This window comes from Neodiprion virginianus, chromosome 1 (assembly GCF_021901495.1).
Source record: "Neodiprion virginianus isolate iyNeoVirg1 chromosome 1, iyNeoVirg1.1, whole genome shotgun sequence".
NCBI classification, from domain to species: domain Eukaryota; kingdom Metazoa; phylum Arthropoda; class Insecta; order Hymenoptera; family Diprionidae; genus Neodiprion; species Neodiprion virginianus.
Window position 1 is genome coordinate 39,342,817 of NC_060877.1, and position 24,154 is coordinate 39,366,970.

General features: G+C 39.4%; 4 protein-coding genes across 10 annotated transcripts in view; 2 read left to right on the forward strand and 2 right to left on the reverse strand.

Annotated features, from left to right (window-relative positions):
* The first annotated feature begins 1,445 nt into the window (after positions 1-1,445).
* LOC124310530 (regulator of microtubule dynamics protein 1-like) lies at positions 1,446-3,506 on the forward strand. Its single transcript, XM_046774582.1, has 4 exons — positions 1,446-1,948; positions 2,244-2,444; positions 2,539-2,787; positions 2,873-3,506. Exons 1-4 carry the CDS (start codon positions 1,844-1,846, stop codon positions 3,233-3,235), a joined length of 918 nt encoding a protein of 305 aa, XP_046630538.1. The 5' UTR covers positions 1,446-1,843; the 3' UTR covers positions 3,236-3,506.
* LOC124310529 (potassium/sodium hyperpolarization-activated cyclic nucleotide-gated channel 1-like) lies at positions 3,285-7,788 on the reverse strand. Its single transcript, XM_046774581.1, has 12 exons — positions 7,708-7,788; positions 6,208-6,629; positions 5,901-6,125; positions 5,727-5,815; positions 5,422-5,528; positions 5,217-5,351; positions 4,841-4,983; positions 4,650-4,732; positions 4,357-4,548; positions 4,198-4,299; positions 3,987-4,108; positions 3,285-3,914 (listed from the first exon to the last, which is right to left on the reverse strand). Exons 2-12 carry the CDS (start codon positions 6,501-6,503, stop codon positions 3,603-3,605), a joined length of 1,806 nt encoding a protein of 601 aa, XP_046630537.1. The 5' UTR covers positions 6,504-6,629; positions 7,708-7,788; the 3' UTR covers positions 3,285-3,602.
* Positions 7,593-13,992, forward strand: LOC124310528 (protein 5NUC-like). Of its 5 annotated transcripts, XR_006909682.1 has the most exons (12): positions 7,593-7,676; positions 7,755-7,896; positions 8,196-8,355; positions 8,517-8,766; positions 9,537-9,939; positions 10,341-10,537; positions 10,599-10,763; positions 10,832-10,930; positions 11,061-11,228; positions 11,318-11,507; positions 13,051-13,193; positions 13,519-13,992. XR_006909682.1 is itself a non-coding variant. In XM_046774579.1 (11 exons), exons 1-11 carry the CDS (start codon positions 7,602-7,604, stop codon positions 13,071-13,073), a joined length of 1,872 nt encoding a protein of 623 aa, XP_046630535.1. In that variant the 5' UTR covers positions 7,593-7,601; the 3' UTR covers positions 13,074-13,221. The 5 variants fall into 5 exon arrangements, 4 of the variants coding, with proteins under 4 accessions (XP_046630535.1, XP_046630532.1, XP_046630533.1 ...); XM_046774579.1 differs by lacking the exon at positions 13,519-13,992 and having other exon boundaries at positions 13,051-13,221; XM_046774576.1 differs by lacking the exons at positions 13,051-13,193; positions 13,519-13,992 and adding an exon at positions 11,580-12,916.
* A 417-nt stretch (positions 13,993-14,409) lies between these two features.
* The window catches only part of LOC124310531 (alpha-catulin), a 47,781-nt gene continuing 38,036 nt past the window's right edge, over positions 14,410-24,154 (reverse strand). For 2 of the 3 annotated variants that reach the window (XM_046774584.1, XM_046774583.1), the window contains exon 11: positions 21,993-23,796. In XM_046774584.1, coding sequence (XP_046630540.1) covers positions 23,356-23,796 — 441 coding nt within the window. In that variant the 3' untranslated portion in view covers positions 21,993-23,355. Of the gene's footprint in view, positions 23,797-24,154 lie in introns of all 3 variants that reach the window. The other variant, XM_046774585.1, reaches the window with a different exon arrangement.

The following is a 24,154-nucleotide window of genomic DNA, read 5'->3' on the forward strand; positions in this document are numbered from 1 at the left end:
AACACGCGCTACGTTTTGAAGGCAATGCAGATCTCCAATGTGGAACCATACAGAGCCTTACCTAGAGAATACATTAGGAAACTTACCGACGAAACGAAAACGTTCTAGAAGCTTCCAAGCCGATTTATATCAATATAAGAATTAACAACTACAGAAGGGAATCATATACAAAAGCACACATGTAAACCTGCTCTAAAGCTATGAATCATCAAATTACTAAATACTCTAAATCTGTTAAGATAATTATAACACAAACAACTAAGGATATTCGCAGCAGCGCGATTCTAATAATGTTAAACAAATAACAAACTATGTTCATAAACAATTGCTATTGTACTCCAGGTTAATAACGACAGTAGTCGACTATAATACATATGTAATCCTATATAGACATAGCTATAAAACTAACAAACGACAGGTAACCAGAATGAAATATGGGCTTTGTAACGAACAAGATAGCAAAAACATTAAGAGGTAGACAGGAAGAAGTTAAGTGGCTGAGGGGCACCACAAAAGGGGCTGGCGCCACAAAAGGGGCTGGCGCCACAAAGGGGGCTGGCGCCACAACGAAAAGCCCACGCAGTTCGGAGAACTACGGAACAAAGTCCACGCACCTACACCACCGCACCAAGCAGCGATATACCATACGTAAAAACCTACGATATAGTAATAGCTAAAGAACTAAGATAACGGGCGTGTATGCGCGAGGATGTCGTGACCTAATTAGAATTCCTAGAAAAAGAGGGGAGGTGCGCAAAGGTGACCAAAAAACTAGAGAGGGGGATCGTTCTGCGCAACGATCGACCCCTATAAAAAGGGCGACCGATCACTCGATCGCTCTCTTGTGTTTCTACCTCCAGATTCGTCATCTAGTTCCGGTACAGTCTCGCGGTAAAATCCTTTAGCCTTTTGCATTAAAACTTTCATACAACGTTACTCTGCCCAAAAGTTTAGCGAGCTTCAACTCCATTTTTTGTCATACTAAGTTTAAGATCTTACACTGTGTAACTCTGCGTTTGTGACTTTTAAATATCAAAACTTATAAAATAAACCAAACTTAGTCAAAATATCCAAAAATATTAAAGTCAGTTATTCCGCTAAAACCTCTCACCAATCTACAAGTCATCGCATCCAGAATATTCTCAAAAAGGTAAGCCAAATTAAATCTTTTTATCCAACAATTTCTCCCTCTTCGGTTCGTTCGACTAGAGCGACAGAATGCCCGTTGTCCGGTGTATTTCAATACTTAATCGGTAATTGGTGACCCAAACTACTGATGTGAGTCTGGCTGTAGCTGCGTGTGAATGTTTCCGGTGTCTAACATCTGGAGTTTTCCACTAGGTACCGTTCCGACGTCACAGGAGAGTCTAACGTTCAGACGGTTCGGAATGGTACTGAACTAAGCCCGCGATGGCGCTACTAGGCGGCGACGTCTTTGGAGAATCCATGAAGCACCACGCTTAACAATACGCTAGTTTAGTGCCAATGTACCGAGTGACATGGCGTAGCACCAAAAAATGGTATTCCATTTTTCACAGTGAGTGAGTGATCGAGAGCTCAGCCTAGCCGCGACAAAGGCGACATTTTTGTTTTACTCTTCGTTTGTATTCAAAAATACATACAGCCAGTGTGACTGTATTATATCGATTTCTATTCGTTTCCCTCGCATCGTTTATACGCTGAATCATTCGATATAAGCAGTTGTTATTATTATTCTTGTTGTTGTCGTTGTAACTGTTGTTATATTATTATTATTATACGCCAACGGAGATGATCCATATCTTCTAGTTTATAATTTCAGAATAATTAGATATCACCGTCTATTAAGAATTGGTGGTTCGAAATGATGCAGCTGCAAAGAATATTCTGTCGCTTTGTCTCAAGCGCGGGTTCGTTTCGAAATGTTATCCCCGTTACTTCACGGCGTTCAATAACCGCTCTGTTCAAGGTATGTAAATTGCTCATAATTTACTCAAATGTTATGAATCGTATAACGCTGCAAAAAGCCGTGAAGATATATTAACTCTGGGCGCCGATTGTCATGCGTAGAATTGAATCTCAATAATTGTTGACGAAACGACGAGCCGCTCGATAAGAGATTTGATCATAAAGTCTAGGGAATAAGTAAAGCGCATGACGTTTCCCGCCGCGTGGCTATAGCATTCGACATTTTGTGTCGTGTTTGCCACCGATACGCGATATAGGTATGATGACTTATACAAACGTCTTACTCCTATTTCCAGTTAATTACCACGGGAAGATGGTCGAGGGAGAGATTGGTTCTTACACCGTTTACTACAATGGGAATTTTTGGCTTCATTAAGTCGAAAGAGGACGACAAGGATCTTAAGGTCACTTCGCAAAAAATTCTACTCGCGAAGGCTGACGCACTATTCGATCAGTCTCAATATAAACAAATATACGAGATGCTGAATCACTACAGGGTGAAAGAGACTTTTGGCATTTACAAAAATACGGGACATGATTTCATAAGGCGTTTGAGAATAATGATATGTTCTAATTTTTGAATCCAAACAGGACAGTGGTGATGTTGAAATTTTATGGCGGTTGTGCCGAGCGCTCTACAACATGTCGAAAACGGCATCGGAGGTAGAAGCCAAAAAGATGATATACGAAGGTTACGATCTGGCCGTTGCCGCGTTGGCAATCGACGAGAATCATCACGCGGTTCACAAATGGATGGCGATATTTCTCGACGCGAAGAGCGGACACGAGGGAATGAAGGCGAGAATAACGCAGCTAGCTACCGTGAAAAATCACATGCTGGTAAAATATTCGTCACTGATATATTAGAACTTTTAAATTGTGAAAGCACTGTGATATTTCATCAATATATCGATCATTTCTCCAGAGAGCGTCGGAACTGAACCCGAAGGATGCGACGACGCTGTACATGCTCGGTAGCTGGTGTTACCAAATTTCCGACCTCGCCTGGTACCAGAGGAAGATTGCAGCCGCGATTTTTGGGGAGCCGCCACAATCTTCCTTTGAAGAAGCGTCGAGATACTTCGAAGCCGCGGAGAAGATGAGCCCCAATTTTTACAGCCATAATTTGTTGATGCTCGGTAAAACTCACTTGAAATTAAACAGGCGCGAGGAGGCCGTCAAGTTTCTCAAAATGGCTTCGGAGTATGAAGCTCGTAACGACGACGACCATGAAGCTAAAAAACAAGCGCTCAAGCTCCTCAACGACCTTGGGTTCAAGACTTCCTAACTTATTCACACCGCACCGGCTGAATGCAGCTCTAACTTCGACTGGTTTCAGGGGGCTTTAGGCACTTTATTCGTCCAACGAGTCGACGAAAAGTACAACAAAACGAGAATAATCAAACTGTTTCGCTGCACCTATCCACTGTTATACTTGTTCGTATACTAGACTAAACCAACTACTAACTGTATTCGCGATTATGTATTATAATTGATAAGTAGGTAACTACGAGTATGTGGACGTGTTCCTAATATAAGTTGCTTCTTTTTTTACAATGCTCATTCGTAAACTTCATCTGCCTGGTTTGATCTGCATCACTTTCCACTCCCTTTTTCTTTGGAAAAAAGAAATTTTAACCTGGATTTTTTCACGGTCAGTCTTCGGGATTCTTCGGCTTCTCACTGCTGGACTCCATGCGAAGATTTGAGGTCCAGTTTTCTAAGTCATTTCCGCGGTTGAGCGTGGCATCGTTCTCTATTTGCACGACAATTGCCATCTGTTCTTTAACCGCCCTTCGCATCCGCTGATGGAGGTCCGAGTTGGTTGGTATGAGCCTGTTGAAATCCTTACGTTCCAACTTGAATAGCTCGCACTTTTCAAGCGCGATCACTGTCACCGGTCGCCTGAAGCCTGGATAAAGCAGCGAGGACTCACCGAAGTGAGCTCCGTCCTCGAGGTGACATATCTGGGAATTAGGGACGTTTGAATCGTACCTGGATTTCGGATTTTACTCGGTCACCTCATTTTGTCACTCTACCTCTTTTCCAGTGTACGTAATCACGGCTAGCGTCCCACTTCCTATGAAGTACATGCAGTTTCCCTCGTCATCGCATTTGAATATGATTTCATTCGATAGAAAAATCTCTGGTTTCAAAGCGGCTTTAGAAATAACATAGAACCAATCAGGGTATTACCGTTTACCGAAGTATGTGTCTAGGTATTCATATTTTAGCCATCATCTCGCTTACTGATTATGCTCCCAACTAGTAGCTTTGGCACGTTCCAGAATATCGCGACGCTATCCATCAGCTGCCGGCAGGTGTGCATCACGATTTCATCCTTCAAATGGTCTGTACACACAAATCAACAATTTGTACTTTCAATGACTGAAATATATACGTGCGTACCTGAAAAGGCACTGACGATTGCGTTTTCCTTGAAGCACTTATCGCGAAATGAGTATTGGTAGTAGTCTAGCAGTTTTCTTTCGAGACTGGGCGGAACTTGTTTTTTACGAATGTAGAGTCTCAGACTATTCCTAATCTGCTGGTACCTCGTTTCTGGCGCATTCTCTGACTCCACCCATTGCAGGATGACCACTGTTAGTGTCGAATAATTCACTCATAAGCAAGTATCAAATCGATGTAAAATTCTCTATAACTTTATAACCGTCGACGCGATTAAAGCATCTGCAACTTACCGATTAGATACAATTGGTAAAGGGTTCCAAAAAGGAGCAGCACGCAGGTGACAATTTTATCTCCTATCGTCTCTCCGGTGTTGCTAATTGGGGCAAGATTAGTTTTTTGTTTACAAATTATTAACAAACTCCCGTACATACCTATGTGTGAAAGGATTCACATGACTTAGTCTGGAACGATCTATACTAACTGTTCTTTAGTATCAGCCACAATAGTCGAGTCTATGGCGCATAGACCTGTTAGCCCGTTGTAGAAACTTAACTGATATAGTCTGTATTGATCTGCTGAGTGATCCTCTAGGTCCGTTATGTAATTAAACCATGTATCCGAATCCTGTAACCACCATTGACAATGAAATTATTATCTTACTGTCCAACTTTCTTACCGAAACTCAAAAATTTGCAGAGATTATCACATTATCAAAGGGCGGCTAGGTGGTCTAGTGGAGTAAGTCTCCGGTTAAGCATCGCTAGATTCCAGGTTCGATTCCTGGCTCCGTCGTTAATTTTTCAAATTCACCAGTTGTTCAAATTTACATTTTCTCATTATCACATTTGGTTGGCTACCTCGATTCGGGATCCCGTTGCATGCATGAGGACGAATGGAAATCCGTAGGTGAAACAGGCTGCCCAGTGAAAAATCAATGCGGTTAGAAGAGCAATCCAAAGTGAGACGGCGACGTTGTGGCCGATGCCGAGGACCTGATACATAGAGTTTAGGATCGTGTAGCGATCGTTACTGCCGGAAGATTCAAGTGGTAGAATTAAGTACCTGCCAAAATTGCATTAGGAAGTTGTACAGAGTGCGGAGTCGCAGTAGCTTCAGCAATGGCAACAGCTCAATCATGATTGTTGCGAAGTTGGAATTTTTGCTTGTGGCTAATATTAATAATAACAAACAAATTATAATCTTCAAGTGCTAATGGTCTACACGTATTTGACTGAATTATTAAATTTCATATCCAAACGTCAGATATTTGAAGGTGCGTAAGATCCGAACTTGAGCTGTATCATGCAGGAGTTACGTTTTCACCTTTTCCTGTTTTATGAACATTTGATTATCTACATTCTACCTACGACCAGGCATCGAGTGGTAATCCTGAAGAATCCAACTGTACGGGATGGAAGTAAGCAAGTCAATCAGAAAGTATCCTCGGGTGTAATGACTGCGGGAACGTTGAAAGTGAATTTAAGGTATGAAGGTGGTATACGTTGAACAACGGACGAAAAGCAAGCTTTGAAACCTCTTACCTTGCTATAACTCCAGGGTCGAGAAATATTTCGTGGCTATTAGATGATGTGTATCCCGTAATGAAGTTCAGGAAAATATCGACGATGCAAACAACGTAGCCGGGAACGAGTATCGACTCTTTCCAATGATATGTACTGGTGTTCAGCATGTAAAACGCGGAGAAGTACGGAATGCCGATAAAGCAGAAGAGGTAGGTTATGCACATGACGATTTCCCACCCGAATCTGTGATGGGTTACAACGAAGTCGATGAACATAGACAAACTCTGATACCGTTGACATTGCCTTCCGGAATATTTCGACTCACCTGACGGAACTGCAAGGATGGATGACCCACCAGTTGGGCGATCGTCCGTGGCGTTTCTTTTCAAAAGAGACTGCCGCGTGACTTCGGAGATAGAAACGCGTTGCTGGATGCTTTTCTGTAACGATGATGCTTTTCTGGAAGAGCCGCTTTAACCTCGAACGAAGTGGCGCTGTCGGTTGCAGTTTTAACAGGTTACTGTCCGAGCCCCGAGAAAGCTCGCAAATGTGCGTTGATTTACGTTTGCCCGAATCGAAAGACTTCGATTTCACTTCGGCAAGTGGATCTTTTGCCATCATTTTAGTTAGATTTGTTCAGGCCTTGCCGTCGAACAAATATTTCAACGGCAGAGAGTTTCTATGCTTGTTGAAAATGATGAACGGACAAAAAAAAAAGAAGAATCCTCAAAAATGGTGTTGCGGATTCTGGAACAAAAACCTACAGATATTACACAGGGTGTGATTGTTGGAGGCATTGGAGGTATAGAATAAACATTATGCAAGATTACATTGCATTTATTAGTAACTAAGATACAGATATATTGATATTTTATGCTGGTAACACAATCGACATAAACACCAATCGAACGTTTGAGATAAGCATAGCATGAAATATTTTGCATCTTTTATTAATAAAAAAGGTACATACGCACATGTATACGAATGCTGATAAAACACATTGAAATGAATCATTCAAAAAAAGAAAGTGTCTACTTATCACATGCAGACGTGTCGATAATTTCACCCTGACGATGACATGGATCAATTCACGGATTCGATAGACTTCATGTTCTCGATTGTTTTGATCTTCAGATTGCAAAATATCGTTATCAGAATTCATAATTGTAGCAAAATTTTACCCTACCTTTCCACATTCAGCAGAAATATAAGCAGCAGAATAAACTGACATTCGTATTTATTGTATACCAAGTGGATTTAGCGTTATTTTGCAACGGTATTGCGATGCAACAACTCTTCTGCAACGAAACGACCCAGACCTTGCCCATATTTGCGAATATATATCGATATGTATTGAAAATACATATTTCAAATATATCATGAACATTGTATTAATTATATAAGGTGGCGGCATCGAACTACACATTATTATCCAGACTTATATTACCTCTTCATGAATGTGCGTCATCAATGCCTCATAATGTCTACAGGTCTACATTGCTTGAACCTTAGTTCTCTCTAGATAATCTCTGCCTGTGATTGGAGTTTCAAATATGATAAAATACAGACACAGCATTTTGAGACTTTCTAAGGTAGAGAAAGCAGAGTCTATATTTAGTCTTTCGGGCAATTTGAAGGATAAATAATTATATGTTATATTAAATTGTAGTTTTACAACATTATCAAATAAGTTAGTCGTTTCATTGTACGAGTTGTTAAATGATAATGAAAGTTGGCGCAGTCGGTCCTCACTGGCTCAGTGACTATCTTTTCACGAATATAACGACAAGTTCGGTGAGTATTACGCAAAAAAAAAAAATCTTACCGTGGATAAAAAATATACACGGTAGAACCCAAATACCGTCTGGCTAGTTTAAATATATCGCAATCACATCAGCCGCTTCAGTTGATGCCCGTCAACCGCCGAATGCGTTCGTTGCAGTGACAATCTCACATTGTCGAGTAACCGGATTTCAGCGAATCGGACATCCTAGAATCAGGGTCAAAAGACTGAGTGAGTATTGAGAATTGTACAGAATCTAAAAGAAGAAAAAAAAATCTGGTATAGAAATAATTCTACTGATCTTTCCTAAAACTCTCGCGGTCACTTGCAATTTGTTGCTTCATCAACGACCGGCACCCTCAAGTTTAATATAGACTTAGTGAAATACCGAAAATCTGATCCCTTTATTAATTAGTTGTCCCTTTGAAAAAAATTCTTAAAAATCGATCGCCACAGTGGCTTTCCTCCTTACTGTAGTTTAAGTATGGTGATTAGTTTTATCGTTAAGTAGATAACATTTCTTTCCCCAGTTGGGCGAAGAGTCATGTTATACAACGTATTGGGAACTTTGACGACCTCGCTGTTGATTCTGAATGCTAGACCTACCTCGAGTGCCCCGATATCCCAGCCGAATAATAACTCTACAGGCTTGCACTTACATATTCTGCACACAAATGATAAGCATAGCAGGTACGACCTGGTTGGGTTAGATCTATAAAATTTCGAAGAGCTTACAATACAGTATTTTCAGAAATGTGTGTTAGATAATTGACTGAAAAACTTTCTACGGTACTGCAACATTATTCCTAGATAGACTATTCCTAGACCCAACGATTTTTATACCTGTTTAGTCATTCTTCTAATCATAGGTTTGAACAAACATCAGCAAGCTCGCAGACGTGCAGTGATTCCGACGCGGTGAAAAACAAATGCTATGGAGGATTTGCACGATTGGCAACAGTGATTAGAAATGCTCGAGCTAGTAATACCTCCGTGTTGTACCTCGATGCCGGGGACACGTACCAAGGGTCCAACTGGTTCGTCGTACATCGATGGAACATTGTCTCCAAATTCCAGAACATCTTAAGGCCAGATGCGATGGTAAGTCATATAATTATTTCATCGGATTATGAAGACTGTAGTATGAGAGTTCGGATTATGGAGACTGCTAACAACTCTAGAAGGACATCATTACGAACAGCCTGCATTCGAGTTAGTAAAGAACGTATTATGTAGAACTTTAGAAAACTGGTATGTATTTGACATCTGTACAAGGTGAATTTCAAACCAGGATTTTTTGGCGATGTTAATTAAAACTGTCATTAATCCCTGTCAAATCTCTATAAATGCTATATCCGAATGATGGTTAATATTGGAATCAATTTTCTTCGAATATTGGCTTATGTCTCTGTGCTGCAGACGCCACATCGTCAGTTACGGTACAAGGTTCACCGAATCCAGACGATCATTATGATGAGCCAGTTTCTATCATCTTCAAATAAAAGCGAGGGGTCGGGGCACTTAGCAGTTACGTCAAACATGAACGATGATAATCTATTATTCTCTGGTTGTCGGTCAGAAATATACAACAGTTATCGAACATGTCAGAGTTGTGATGGACGAAATCGTTGATGTAACCATGATGCAACGAGCGGGGTTGACACTTTGATTAGAGCGTCAACTATCTATAGTCTCTTGATAATTCAAAGCACTTATTTTGTAATACGTTATCGCAAAGCCAATGGTATTTTTCAAGAAATAGTACAACATCGCTGCAGAGACGTCGGAGCTACATTCGTGTTTATTATTTCGCTATTCTATGAACTGAATTTCTGTGCGACAAGTCTCAGTTCTCGCGATTGTATTCACAGTCTTTGGGGAACCACGAATTTGACCACGGCGTCAACGGGCTGCTACCCTTTTTGAGAAATGCTTCGTACCCGATACTAGCAGCAAATCTGAACCTGACAAATGAGCCGGAGCTTCAGGCAACAAAACTGGCCAAAAGTACCATCCTCGACGTTAACGGTACGCGAGTTGGCATCATCGGGTATTTGACTCCGACAACGAAGAATATTGCTAAGACCGGGAACGTTATATTCGAAGATGAAATCGAAGCCGTATCCAAAGAAGCGAGGCGACTCAAGAACAATGGGGTTAACATCTTGATCGGCCTTGGACACTCTGGCTACCAGATGGATAAGAGAATTGCCGCAGAGGTCGAGGACATTGACCTCGTAATAGGCGGCCATACCAACACATTTCTGAACAACGGTGAGTCTGGTCATTAGCATGTGGCACCACCCCGATAACTGCAATCGTGCAATAAAGTTTGCTCGAATAAATGTATTCCTAGAATCAACATATGGAGCCAGAGGAAAATGCGTTGCATGGCCGGTACCTTTTAGAAGTAGAAATTGTCGGGGCTGTGTTCAGAATCCATTGTTAATACCTACGTTGAAATTACGTAAGGAAATATTCTTAGAACTTGTTGAATACCGTAATCGGAATAATTTTAACTTCAAAAAAGTACCGTCCATGTAACCACCGTCACGCATGTAAATCGAAGATGTCTCTTCCTCGGTGTACAATTCAAGTCAATATCATGAAACTTTCGGAATAAAGAGCCGTGTCTGCGTCACTCACTACCATAGTCTCGACGATCGTGCTTTCAGGAACTCAGCCAGATTCTGAAGTATCGGAAGGCTTGTATCCCACACCGGTAATCCAAAGTAGTGGTAGAACAGTTTACGTAGTCCAAGCTTATGCCTACACCAAGTACGTCGGCAACCTTTCCTTAACTTTTGACTCCGAAGGTGAACTCACTCGTATTGAAGGAAACCCCATTCTCCTTGACTCAAGAATTGAGCAGGTACTTATGTCAAGGTGAGGGTTACAGTGATATGGTATCAGTATACATTGGCATTTCTTAGGCTAGGGATGTTTTGGAAGAACTGGAGAACTGGAGACAACTGGTAGACAATCTAGGTATCAACTACGTTGGTAGCAGCCGCGTCCTTCTCAACGGGGATCGCAAAACTTGTCGTCGCCAAGAATGTAATATCGGAAATTTAATAACTGACGCGTTGGTTGATTACGTAAGTGCTCAATTCAGACCGATCTCACTTCATAATCTGGAACTGATCACCACGTTTTCTGTTCACAGAACATGAGGCAATACCGAGGAGCACACGGATGGACCGATGCAGCTATCGCAGTTCTGAACACTGGGGTTATCAGAAGTTCCATTCCCGCCAAGAGCCAGGTGAGTGCGATGAAGTAAAGAGATTGGACTATGACGTGATTGTATCACCACGGATGAACGTAGATTTGCCAACGAAAATTAGAGGACCGAGAACAAATTAAGGAAGGCTGCACTTTTGTTTTATACTTAGATTACAGAGGCTGACGTCCTTTCTGTATTGCCATATAGGAACGTACCTATCACTGTTCTCATGACCGGTGAGGTGTTGAGATCGATGCTTGAATGGAGTGTTTCCTCTGTGACTAACGATCTGAATCAGGACGATAGTGGCGCTTTTCTGCAATTCTCCGGACTCCAGGTACGAATTTTGATAAATGCAATCAAAAGTGTAAAAGGTTTCTTCAATTTGTAAATATAAGTCCTACTTTTCTTCTTTATTCCACTCAGGTAACTTATGATTTTGGCAAGGTTCCTAACTCCAAGGTGGTTTCTGTAAGAGTTCGTTGTGCTAATTGCTCTTTTCCTGAATTTCGTGACTTGGACGAAAGAGAGATGTACCCAGTGATCATTTCTGACTACTTGTATGGAGGCGGTGATGGATTCAGCATGTTACGTAACTTGAAATCCAAACCAATCGGTAAGAAATTATCGGCATCAATTAGATTATCAGTTTCGAACTGCATCACTGACTTTTTAATGTGTTTTCAAGCAAACGGAACTTTTGTCGACGCTTTCATTGGGTACCTGAAAGCACACAGCCCTATTCATACCCAAGTCGATTGCAGGATCACTGTCATCAATACCGACAGTCCGCGATCAGTTGGCACCCCAACGGCTACATCCTAAATGTACCAACTGAGGTGTAAATAACGGTTGAATTTGGGAATTTATTCTACACATTGCTTCAATGTTCTAAGATTCATACATTGATTTAAAAGTTGGGATTGATCTGTTAGGCCCTCAACTGAAATATCTTAAGAATAATTGCAGAAGGACGTTCATATCTATATAGTAAATCAAATTTACGTTTGGCATGTTTTGAGTAATATTCGTGTGATCGACGAAGATCATCCCTGCTATTTCCGGTCCACTGTAAATAGCTTTCGAGAAGTAGATTCGTGAGTTAGTTACAATGGAACCAGCAGTTAGGGTGACAGCGGTAGTTACAGCATCAGTATAGTGACTTCGCCACGAATTATCTGGTTCGAGGTCACCGTAGAATTGATTAACCGAACCTTTGTTGTATTCAAGTTGAGGAATGAATTCCAAAAATCCTGTCGGAAGAATATCAACAATCAGTGCATCATGTGAGAATGCTGTAGTTTATCACTCAAACTAACGCAAGACCGTACGGTTTAATTTTAATTTAAAGATTTTTTTTTATTAATTTTCCAATCCTGACGAGTACAGAGCTGCATCTTGTGGAATTCGCGCTGGAATTTTTATCTACTTGGCTAACTTCTCTTTGGAGAACTGATGTCGATCATAAAATAATATCGCATATATGCTATTAAATCAGTCATCGTTGTTATTAAATATTTTAAGATCCAGAATGAAGTTCAGTAGTACACGCCACTGCCATTCGCCGTGTCAATTGACTTGTGAATTATTGAAGTAATTGGATATTATAATCTCCAACGATTCAAACTATGAAACAGAAGGCAAAAAAAAAAAAATAAAAAAATATTGAAAAACGCTCGAATTGGTTTTTGGATGGGTTATGTGACATCATTAAGCAAGAGAAAACAAATCGATAAATTCTCCGTACTTTCTTCGTATATCCTCAGCTGTTGCCTGTACGATGTTCTGAATGTCTGTTTTGTATTTCTTGGTTTCTACAAGTAGTGGGAAAAAGGGTTCGCAAATAGATTCTGAAACAACAATTTTTTGACCTCCAAGTATCGTTGTTTTCATGATATTATCGCGGCCATTTTCGAGTTTCGTGGTATTGCATTATATCAAAAAAAAAAAAAAAAAACAGTAAACAAGTTTCCCGTGAAATTAAGTTCTAGGCATAAATTTCAGAAAAAAATTATTTCATTGTATCTCGACGAGAGTGATAGTAACAACATTGATAACAATGAAACTCTTTTCTTTTTCTGCTCTTCGACATGTAAATTTGTTCCTTTCATCTTGGCCGAATGATTTCGAACTGTCGTTCTTTGGACCATGTGTTTTAGTTTCATCTTGTGTCACAAGATAGTATTTTTGACGTGAACTCACGTCGGTACTTTTTCACCATTCGAATCATTGCATTGACCGCATGTTCCTCTTTGATCAGAGAATCTGAAGGAGTGTCAGGATAGTTGCAGTCTCCAAAACCGTATGTACCAAAATATTTTTCTTTATTTATGTTCGCTATGAGGGGATTAGCTGCTCCTTTATGAACAGGAATCTAAAAACAGGGAGTCCAATCATTCAAACTCTCATGGCTCGAGTTTGGTCAGGAAGCATTTTCCAAACTCTTAGTCTCCTCATCACATCCTTTGTATACCATCGTTGCGCGGCAAATATATTTTAGCGATATCTTTGCTACTGAGTTTCGCACAATGATGGCTTACGAATCAGCTAAAAAAACAAGCAAAAAATAAAAAAAAATTTCAATGCTTCTTGATCAACCGCATTCCTATTTTCCATCATCGAGATAGAGTTTGTCAAATTCAAGTCACCCGACCTTTTGACCCGCATAACTCCGTATCGAATATCGAAATCTGGAGACCTACGTCAAGCCTGTTTACGACGTTCAAAGTTTTGAGCACATTTAGAGCGACCGTGTCGACGTACGTGTTTCGTTGACGCACGTTACGCCGATTATCTCTGGGCCCTCGTTAAGTCTTTCGGCTTCCACAGCCATTACAATTGCTGCTGCATCGTCCGGCGTTATCATGGACGGATTCGTACAACTGGAAAGCGCATCGTTCAATTCTAGTATTAGTGATTTTCGTATAAGCAATTATTAGTTGTCTTTTATATTTTGCATGTACATAAAGAAAATTAGTTGATTTTGCGAAATATGGCGCGAGAAACGTTTTGTTAATTCGAATGATTGTGGTTTCAATTGATAGTAAAAATTTTTGTTCTGTACAGTGAAATGCATAAATCCCTTAGCCATTCGGCTAACTTGTTTCTTGAATTATTTAAGTGAGATTGTTGATCTTACCTTGAAATAGAGACACCAAACACCATAAGTATACTGATCAGTAATTTATCACCTATCATGCTGATCGACGGACAGTAATCAACTTTAATGTTATGGAAAAGACTTAGCATCTCAATAACAAATATATGAACTTGAATGAAAAGGGAGTCACCACTGGGTGGATATGTTTCGAGTAGTAAGATTTGGATGTCACTGAATTCATAATTTTATGATTACCAAATGTTCGAAGCTAGTAAATTCTTTCTAACCATAGCCCCCCTCCCCTGGACTCTGTCCAGTTCCGTTCCAACACTAGATGACGTGTTACTAATTTTATGACATTGTTATACCTGGATCATTTCAACTGAACCGATGCAGAAAATGTTGTGTCATACCGTTATATTGATACAATGATTTATTCCTCTCCGTTTTCATCTTTAATATACAGGTAATATACATATATTTGTTACAACAATAGTAATCATATATATGTATAATTATTGTTGTTAAGTGCGAAATACAAGATCGACGTTTGTATACATGCGCGTTCAAATTTTCGCTTGGCAAATTACATACATAAATACACGTATTTCGTTTTTCTTCAATCATAATACTTTTCGGAGATTAGTGGCTTTACATGTATATTCACATATTCTTCCCTGTTGCGTAAATTATAGGTGTTTCCTCTTGTTTGTGAGTATTTATTCTTTCATTAGGACTCCTATATTCACCAAATTTGCAAAGATATATCTATTCATATGTATAAGTATACTAAAACGTGTTTTACAAATTTCATCACTGCCTCTAGCTTATAAACGCATCCCTGTCATCGTAACATTTTTTGCATTTTAATAAATTTACCCTATTAAATGAGACATTGAAGAAAAGGTGAACAGAAACCGATTATTTTGCTTAAGAAAAATGAACTAGATCGTACGGACAATTCCAAGTATTTTTGCTACAACGCTATCCAATGTAGCAATATTACATTTATAGATAAAAATCGATTTATCACCTGATCCATACTTTGACCAAATTGTTACGAATATGCATATGACAAGCGGATGACAGTTTGCAATTATACAACGTGTATATGGCAAATGGGGAAAAGTATTTTAGTCACGATTATTCCTTGGTACAACATGAGAGTAAAGGTAGGTACATACGCTATTCTCACAAAATATATGACATCGTTAATCTATGTATTATGCAATGTACTTGAGAGATCAGCTAAGCATCTGACGAATTTTCTTCATTCTTCATATCAACATTTTCATATTATATTATTATAATAGCATGTATATTATGTATGAATATAATTTTATCAACTATGGTTTAGGTCAGTCAAGTCATCATTCGCATATATTATTTATTTTGGTTTAATTACCAATGTTATGAATTTATTAGTTAGTTATAATTGTAGTACTGTGAGGTTGCTTCTGAGAGATCTCTGACTACACGATCTATTTGTTTGATACGTTATCTATATCATGTAAAAATCGATATACAAAGAGATTCGGCCGTATATTGAAAAATATCATCTAAAAGTAAGTAAAGTTTCTCGAGTAATGGAAGAAGAGTCGCGTTCCTAAACGGCTGATGGGACCTTGGCAGTTTTTTCGCCTACTTTAGAACATCACTGAAGACTTGCAAATATTGTTGAAATTTCAAAAAATCTTACACCGCATATTCTTCTTACTTTTCACTCTCGTTCCTGCATCAGAAGAAATTCTAATTTATCGACAAATTCTAGTGTCTCGTGTTAATAAAATCACACCTCACACTTTTGGAAGACTAAAAGTTCCACTCATTTAAACAATTGTTTCCTCAACTTGGCCTAAGGTAAATTTGAAATCAAACATAAATCCAGCCACTTGTTCAGCTGTTCCTAAAAAATGTTCTAAATTCGACATAAGTTACAATTATCGAGAAGTTTTCGCAATGAAAAATGAATGTAGTTTATTCTGCTAATCAAGGATCGGTGCTATAATTTCGATATCGTAAATTTGCTAATTGAATTCTGAACTATAAGGTCCCATCCGCGGTTTACTAATTCATCATTGAACCCCTAGCTTACGCACAATATTTATTACACGCTGTAAATTTTACACATATTTAAGACAAAAACATTTGGATTAAAAATTTAATTTGCACATCGAATTATAGGAAAATTGTTAGGCTAAATAATTTGCAAACTTTCCAACAATCGTTAGGTTATTATATTATATGTTTATAAATTTTTCGAGATTTTTATTGTAATTTACACGGATAACGTTTACGCATAGTTTACTAACATCCTTTTCGTGCAAAACGGCGTTAAATGAGATTGCGACATTACAGATGATTATGGTAAGTATAGAAGCGTACAATTCATTCTCGATAGATGAATTGTTAATTATTTAAACTCCCGTTTAAATGATAATAACATAAATAACAATAGTGGTAATATGTTTCATTGTTTGATTGAATTTAATAATTTCGTTATACGTATATATATTATATGTATTATATATACGAGTGTAACACACTAGCTAATTCAGATTGTACGCGTAAGTAGCGCGCAAAAATTTGCGAACAAAACTTTTCACACCCTTCGACGAGTTTAACCAAATCTACGTGAATAATTTCGAATCGCGTATCCAAATTATCTCACTAAATCATAAACTTCAAAGCTGATAACTTATTGAATATCGCAGCTCCCCGACAGCACGAATATTCATTAATCACATCATAAATTATTTATTCTTCGATAACCAGACGAAAGTTTAATATTTTCAACCACAGGCACGAGTTAGTTTCACTAATATACGTAGATACAAACTATTTCAATACTCGCATTAACGTGGGTACATTGCTATCTAATTTCCCTCTAGATTTGTACCTCGGTATTTCATCTCCTCAATTTTTATCTCCTCTTTTAGACGCGTTCAAAGGTTACTCGATGTCAAACTTTGATACGGGGTGAGGAATATAAAAAAAAAAAAAATTAAAATTCGCGAAGTTCACGTAAAAACTTGACAACTATATTCACATCTGTTTAAAATATGAGTTCAATATTTCAATTCTTTAAAACGCTTTTACTTTCGCACAGCTGTTCAAAAGAAAAAAAAAAAAAAATTTTTTTTCACTAGGAACCAAGTTTTTCTTGTTTTCAAGAGTTACAGAATTGTTCGACAAAAAATTCAACATACATTGAAGTATGAAACGAAATTTGGCTTTTGTTGATTAATTTGACACCGTCACAATTAAATATGCCCTCATTTTCCGAAACTCTGTGTAACTGGTTAAAATTTATACGTACATACGTATAATACACCTACAACGTCTTAATACGTACAATTTATCTACCATGTAGATGATTGTGATTATCACTACTGTTATTATTTTTTTTCTCTCCGCCGTTTTCTTTGGCTTATACAAATTTGTAATCGTTTATAAATTAAAGCGGTTCATCCTTAACCATTATATACGTATATATTATTGTTAATGACGATGATAATAATAAGTGATAATACAACATTATAGAAGATAGCCGTGTAAGCCCTCAAGATAAATTTCATCGGGTATTTAATGATGTAATAAGGTGTAATAATATATTTATATAGAAAGTAAGCCGGAGGATATTTTACGTCTAATATTCCCTCTCTCTTTGTCATATAACAGCTATTTTTATATATATGTATAATATGTACATACGTGACAAGTCGCGTGTTGCAGATTGATTTTTTTCCGGAAGAATATTTGTCAAAAACGATTACAAATAACTGCAGTAGCCTACCCATCAGATATACTATGTGTATTACCGAATATAATATTATATTATTATGTATGTAATACGCTGCATTAATTAATAGATTGAAAGTAGGTAAATGTACATAATTATAAACGTCAGTCGGAATAAAAATCAACACTTACAGTCAATTCATTAATTCTTTTTACAAAATACTTGTGACGTTTTTTTCACTTTTTCTCTTCTTCTTTTCTTTTTTTTTTTATACAAAAAAACTTAATTTTAGTATCGTATATGCTGTAATAACAAATTCTATCTAACGATATTTATTCATGTTATATACACATTATACGTGTAATCATCTATTGCATATAACATGTATATTTGTATCATTCATTATTTATCTATAATATTTACGTATTCTTAGTTATAATATATTTAAACGAATCTTTAAATCGAGATTAGGTTTAATACAGAATTTGTACAAATTTTGTCTTGCTCATTATTTTGTCTCTTTCTCTTCTTCCTCTTTTTCTTCTTCTTTTTCTTCTTCTTCTTCACATTTTTACCAGCCTCGTATCAATTGTACAAACGGCTAGGATATTTCGTCGTTCAGAGTTTTAACTCGTATAATTTACAAACATGTATCTGCTTTCGGTAAAAAAAGTGCCGATCATAATCATGCGTTTCTGCTTGCGGCTGCAGATCACGTTACATACGTATTCACGGGGACAAATTACGTGTCGCATTCCGAATAACATCACGCGCGTAAGACCCCTGAATTAAAGAGAAACTGTGAATTCGCTTTGATAATGACTACGTGCATACGTCAGGTGAGGGAAGACATGAGGCTCTACAAGATTCGCGAATGACAAGTCATCACCAAAAACGCAATCGTTACAGATGGTATCGTCGTAAAATGAATTTCGGAAAAACTTGAGCCGAGTAACCGGCAACGAGCGAAGAAAAACTATTTTCAGAAGCTAATTTTACATGATGGATTCACCCTGATAAAAGTATATAATATTCGGTACAATGTAAATTCGTAGTTACACCAGTTAACGATTGTTGATAATTTCAACGCTTAAACATCAATCCAGTCATTCATGCTGTGCACGCAAATGCAGACGCGACGCGTGCTTAGGAACTAGGTATGCATTCGTGATCGCATAGACCTGTCTGTCTGGGGTAATAATCTAACGTCTAGATGTTCACAGATTGATGGGTTCTAGACGAGTTGTTGTGTCGTTGGATAAATTATAGATTAAAGATAAAGTGTACGGGTGAAGGGAGAGATTCCGTAGAGGTATTCCATACACCTGTTATACATATTATGCGTACTGCGGAAACCTTGCGTATAATAATGCATCATGTGTGAGAGAAATTATACGAGAATTGGAGCTGTATGTACATTGTTCAGAGTATAATTTTGGAAAATAATGATAGCAATATTACTAGTAATATTATCATTTGTAGTATTGGTACTTATACGTGTAATGTATTAAGCGTTGATTTTGTGCCAACTCTGTACATAAATAATCGTGCCGCATCTTATTACTGCATCAACGTCAACAATTGAAAACCCTTTTTAAAAAATGCACGAATGACTAACTGCATATTTTTAAGCCTATATCAATCGAATTATTTACATTATTGTTGCCTTCTTCAGCTTTTATAGTTTTCTCTCATCTTATTAATATTAGTAATACTAATAGCCTGCTGTAATATTATCGTCGGTACAGTTTAATACAATATATTCGAAAATCATGTATTATACTTCAGTTCTCTCAATATTTTGTATGAATTATTCGCTCTGTAATTGAGAGCTTAAGTACGATGGAAATCTTGCCTTGGAAAGGATACCGCTCGTGTAACACTATTCTGAAGTGCGTCTGATTCGGCAAAATAGCAAAATTGCGACAGTTCAAGTGAGAATGGTTAATTTAATCCCCCCCATTGTCTACCTCCACAAAGTTATACCTGCGTATTATTTACTTGTATTTTCTCGATTTCGCAAACACAGTTCACGCGTATCTCTCTCAAATAAAGTGTATCTTTTATACTGTATTAATCATCAACAATCGTTAATTGTCATCCTGCTCAGTCACTCCAGACTTTTATCACTAATTCTCGGATCCTACATCAATGATCCGTCATCTATCGCTATCTCTTTAAAAATTTCTTGGTCCTTCCAGCCGGATTAGTTACGAATCGTCGCGATTTACGGGAAAACGAATCGGCCTGTGAGTGAAATATTGTGTAATCAAATCAAGTATCGTGTAATTTGACATCTATCTAAGCGATAACCTCATCGTAAGTAAAAAGGTCGTTGTCAGTCCAAACAATCGTCAAAAATCATTCGCGTCCGTTAAGGTCATGTAAAACTTCTACCCTTACCGACCGAGCAAACTCACCTTTTTTCTGAAGAAATATAGGAAGAAAAAGGGTGAGTTTGCGCGGTCGGTAAAGGTAGAAGTTTTACATGACCTTAATTTCAAACGTGCGGTACCCCTAGACTGATCACGACTATACTCTGTGCGTGAACAACACCCAAACTTAGATGGTGAAAATCTGTGCATGAAAAAAGGAAACAGCGAGTTCCAAGTCTGAGATGCGATGCAGTTCGTTACTGGCTGCAATCCTTTCCGAGGCAAAACTGAAATATTCAAGTTATTTACTGTCGAGACTCGAAATAACGTAGCTAATTGTACTTATATATATACGTCTACTTATCTCCTGAGAAGTCCATTGGGAAGTATAACTATATTATCGTAGGTGGTGAATATCTACACATACGAGTACTTAGGAGAGAGCAGAAGAGCGACATATGTTACATGGATATTAGTAGAATAATTTTTTCTAGTGTGGTGAACAAACAAACTTTCATGAGAAACGAAGAGACAGTCTTTCCGAAAAATTTACTTTTGGTCTCTCCTAGAAACAGTTACGAATCCCTTCACAATCAAGTTCTTTTAATCCCTCAAATCTGGTAAAGGGGATCGAATATTGTTCCTTGAACGAGGGCACTTGCATTTGCTAGAATTTTTTGCGGCAATTTTACATATCTCAGTTTAAAATGCAATACAGTGAAAGTGTAATCGGAGCTCACATATCTGAGCGCAATATTCTGATCTCTATTCCTAGGATTGAACCACCGTTTCAACGAACTTCTGGTATCAAAAATTGTTGTGAGAAGTACTTACTTTCTCTTTCAACATCCATTTCTACGCTATCCTTCGGTACAAAGATTTATTTCGGCCATTTTGCCCGCCGTACAGTTGCCTCGCGTTATAAGAGCGGTCTCGGGACTGCGAGGTATACCGATACAAAAGAACGATGTGCCTGATTTCACTTTCAGAGACTGAAAAAATTCATGTTTTTTCAAAAAAGTCCCTGCGCGAACTATTTTCCAAGTATATTTTGATTCACCGCATGAAATCATGGATTTTGCGGAAAGTGTGGCATCGAGATATAATCCCGACTAACTGCGACCTTGTAACGCGAGACGGCTGCAGGATGAAGAGAAGAAGAGTTCCTTACATAAATAGGTATCCCGCCACGCAATCATGACCTATAATCCGACGGTCGAAAAAGACCCGAAGAAACTGTGTCCCTCTCTAAAATCCGACGCATTAAAAATTCGGTATACTATACTGTATGTATAATAAACAAACAAACGTAAAAGGTAGGTCTATGCTTGAACTAGACTGAAGACGATTTATTCCCAGTGTGATCCCCGCGGCCCTTTTGAGAAACGTACCGTAAAGTTAGCGAGTGCTTAAAGCGATTAGGAGCAGCTCGTCGATCGCGAAGCGGGAAAAGTCTAGCGCCGTGGTCGAGCTGGCGTCGCGACGTCTTTGCCACAAAGTACGTCCCTGACCGCCCGAGTGCCGCCCCCAGGTCACCCCCAAAGGACAGTATCTCTCCCGCCCCTGGCGGCGGAGGCTCCTCGGCTGCTCTCCTCTCTCTCCCTCTCTTTCTCTCTCTCTCTCTCTCTCTCTCGACGACGCTCGGCGGGGCTTTCGGCGGCGAGCGCTGTTCCGGAAGTAAAGAAGGAGGGGGCCTCCCCGGCGACGATGCTCCCGGGGCGGGCGATGTTCCTTCTAGAAAAGCAGGAAAGAGACCCGGGTGCGGCGGGCGTCCCCCTTGGCCCGTCGGGCCATCCCGAACTGTCAGACGGACGGGTCGCTGCCGGGGGCGGAGCCCGCCTTGCTGCCGTCGCCTCCGGCGCCGCCACCCTCGCCGTCGGCACCCGCGCCATCTCCGCCCCTGTACGGCGAGCCGCCGCTACCACGCGCCGACAGACCTCGGAAATCCAGGTTGTACTGGAAACAGAGCGAGGTTTCGTTATCCGGTATTTAACACCGTCGCAGCGTTCTACGTTTCAATTGTCCGCGAAAGTCGAGGATGGATATCCAAGTATCGCACTTTTTAACTTGTTGGATTTTGATCGATTTAGGGGCACGCACATTAGGCTCGAACACGAAATGTGACGAGAATCGGCTGATATGCCGGTAAGATCGCGGGTTGACATATCCAGCGGGTTGGGTATTACAGAGTGCCTGCACTGCGTTCGTTACCGACGTATCAAAAGGTTCTCATCGGATTGTTAGAGCCGAATACGCGTGCCCCTGAATCGGTTAGCGAAATCCGATGAGAACCTGCTGATATGCCCGTAAAATCACGCGCCAACATATCAAGTGGGTTGGATATTACAGAGTACCACTGCACGCGTTACCGACGTATCAAACCGTTCTTATCGGATTTTATGTTTAAGCTAGATAGGCTCACGTGTACTCACACTCGTTGCATACATTTCTATATTCGCATTAACCCTATGAAACTTTACACCTCGGACATTAAATCCATCCTCGTTTTTCTTTCCACTTATCAACTACATAGGTATATAAGGTGTGCAACACAACTTGCACCTGAAAATCCTGAAAAAAATGATCACTAAGAGATTAGGAAAAACATCAGCGATACTGCGGATTACCTATGATATACTTATATTAGAATCATCAAGAACGCTACGCATTAATCAAAAATTTACACAGTATACTCGTAATTCGTTTGTTTCGAAAAATAAAATTTGAAATTTATGGTTATATTCTACGCAGATGCATGCATGCGCAGCTGCTTGAAGAAAAAAATCCAAATTTTCGTGTATCATATATAAGTTACTCGCTATAAAAATGACTGTCGGAATAAATAACCTCACGTTATATGATACGACGAGGAGCGGTAATAAACGAGTTAAAAACATATGTTAGGCTAAAGACAAACGTGGGTAGGGTATAAGTAGTTACATTAAAGAACGATCGTGAAGCTCGGGGGATAAAAACTCACAGAAAAGTGTGAAAAATAATTCACCGAATGACGGGAAAAAAAGAAAGAAAAAATAGCAGAAGAAGAGGTAAAAGAGAAAAGTGGAAAGGGAGATTTTATGCGGAGTAAAAAGAAACAAACTGAAAGGAAATAAAATCAAACCTGTGCAAAACAATTTGCGATAGAGCTGATCATGTTCCCGATGTGGGTGGTGGAGAAAGGTGTGATTTTCGCGTGTGAGAAATGTGTTTTCAGTCGAAAGTGGCCGAGCAGCTTCACGATTAAGTGTTATCTCGGTTGCAGGTGCATTTGGTGCAGCTGCTGCTGCAGATTTTGCAGGTTTTGCAGGTCGTAAGATGCTCGAAGTCCTTGGGGATTCGGTGGGAGGGTGCCGGGGGTGACGAGGGGGATCGGGATGGAGACGGGCCGCATTCCGTGGGTGGAATCCAACCCCTGGGGACGTTTCCCGAGGAGGGACTGCAGCAGAGTCCCGTGGACCGAGCAGTGGGGGAGAAGCGGCTGCTGCGGGGGCAGGGAAGGCTTCAGGATGTTACGGAGCTGGTAGGAGGTCAGGGGGCGAGGCTGGACGTACGGACTCCGAGAGGGCAGCAGCTTCGGGCTGACCGGATACAGGCACTCCTCCTCGACCGGGCCGGGACCTAGGACCCCAGTCGAAACCGGAAGCGGTGCCGGGCCGGCGTCCACCAACTCCGGCATGCTGACCTTGTGCTAGTGAGTGGATTAGACCGTCAAAGTTTTTTCAATTTCACACCCTGCCGAGTTGTTATGCAAGTGTGCATGTCGATTGGTTCGTATTAGCGGCAAGCCAAACCCTCGTCTCGACCATTGTGGCTGACCTGTTTGCCCGGTTACGGAAATGTTGCTTTGCTAGTTTTTGTCGAAAGTAACTGAAGTGAAATTGAAATTGAATTATTGTGCGCTCAGGCTACGATGAGTTTATTAGAAGTGCGTAAGAAAATGAAACACCAAATTTATAAGCAAAACTGAAATGCTTTCGAAATGGTTAAAGAATCTAGTATATTAGTTCAATTTCACTCGGCGATTATTGATTTTACTCGGGAAATTA

Bases quoted from the DNA above. Each gene is read 5' to 3' on its own strand.
- LOC124310530 (XM_046774582.1), top strand. From the start codon at position 1,844: ATGATGCAGCTGCAAAGAATATTCTGTCGCTTTGTCTCAAGCGCGGGT. The intron at 1,949-2,243 runs GTATGTAAATTG...TCCTATTTCCAG, and splicing joins CAATAACCGCTCTGTTCAAG to TTAATTACCACGGGAAGATG. The intron at 2,788-2,872 runs GTAAAATATTCG...TCATTTCTCCAG, and splicing joins CCGTGAAAAATCACATGCTG to AGAGCGTCGGAACTGAACCC.
- LOC124310528 (XM_046774576.1), top strand. From the start codon at position 7,602: ATGATAATGAAAGTTGGCGCAGTCGGTCCTCACTGGCTCAGTGACTAT. The intron at 10,538-10,598 runs GTACTTATGTCA...GGCATTTCTTAG, and splicing joins TTGACTCAAGAATTGAGCAG to GCTAGGGATGTTTTGGAAGA. The intron at 10,764-10,831 runs GTAAGTGCTCAA...TTCTGTTCACAG, and splicing joins CTGACGCGTTGGTTGATTAC to AACATGAGGCAATACCGAGG.
- LOC124310529 (XM_046774581.1), bottom strand. From the start codon at position 6,503: ATGATGGCAAAAGATCCACTTGCCGAAGTGAAATCGAAGTCTTTCGAT. The intron at 4,984-5,216 runs GTAGCCAACCAA...TGGTGGTTACAG, and splicing joins CAACGGGATCCCGAATCGAG to GATTCGGATACATGGTTTAA. The intron at 4,300-4,356 runs GTACGCACGTAT...TTGTGTGTACAG, and splicing joins AATCGTCAGTGCCTTTTCAG to ACCATTTGAAGGATGAAATC.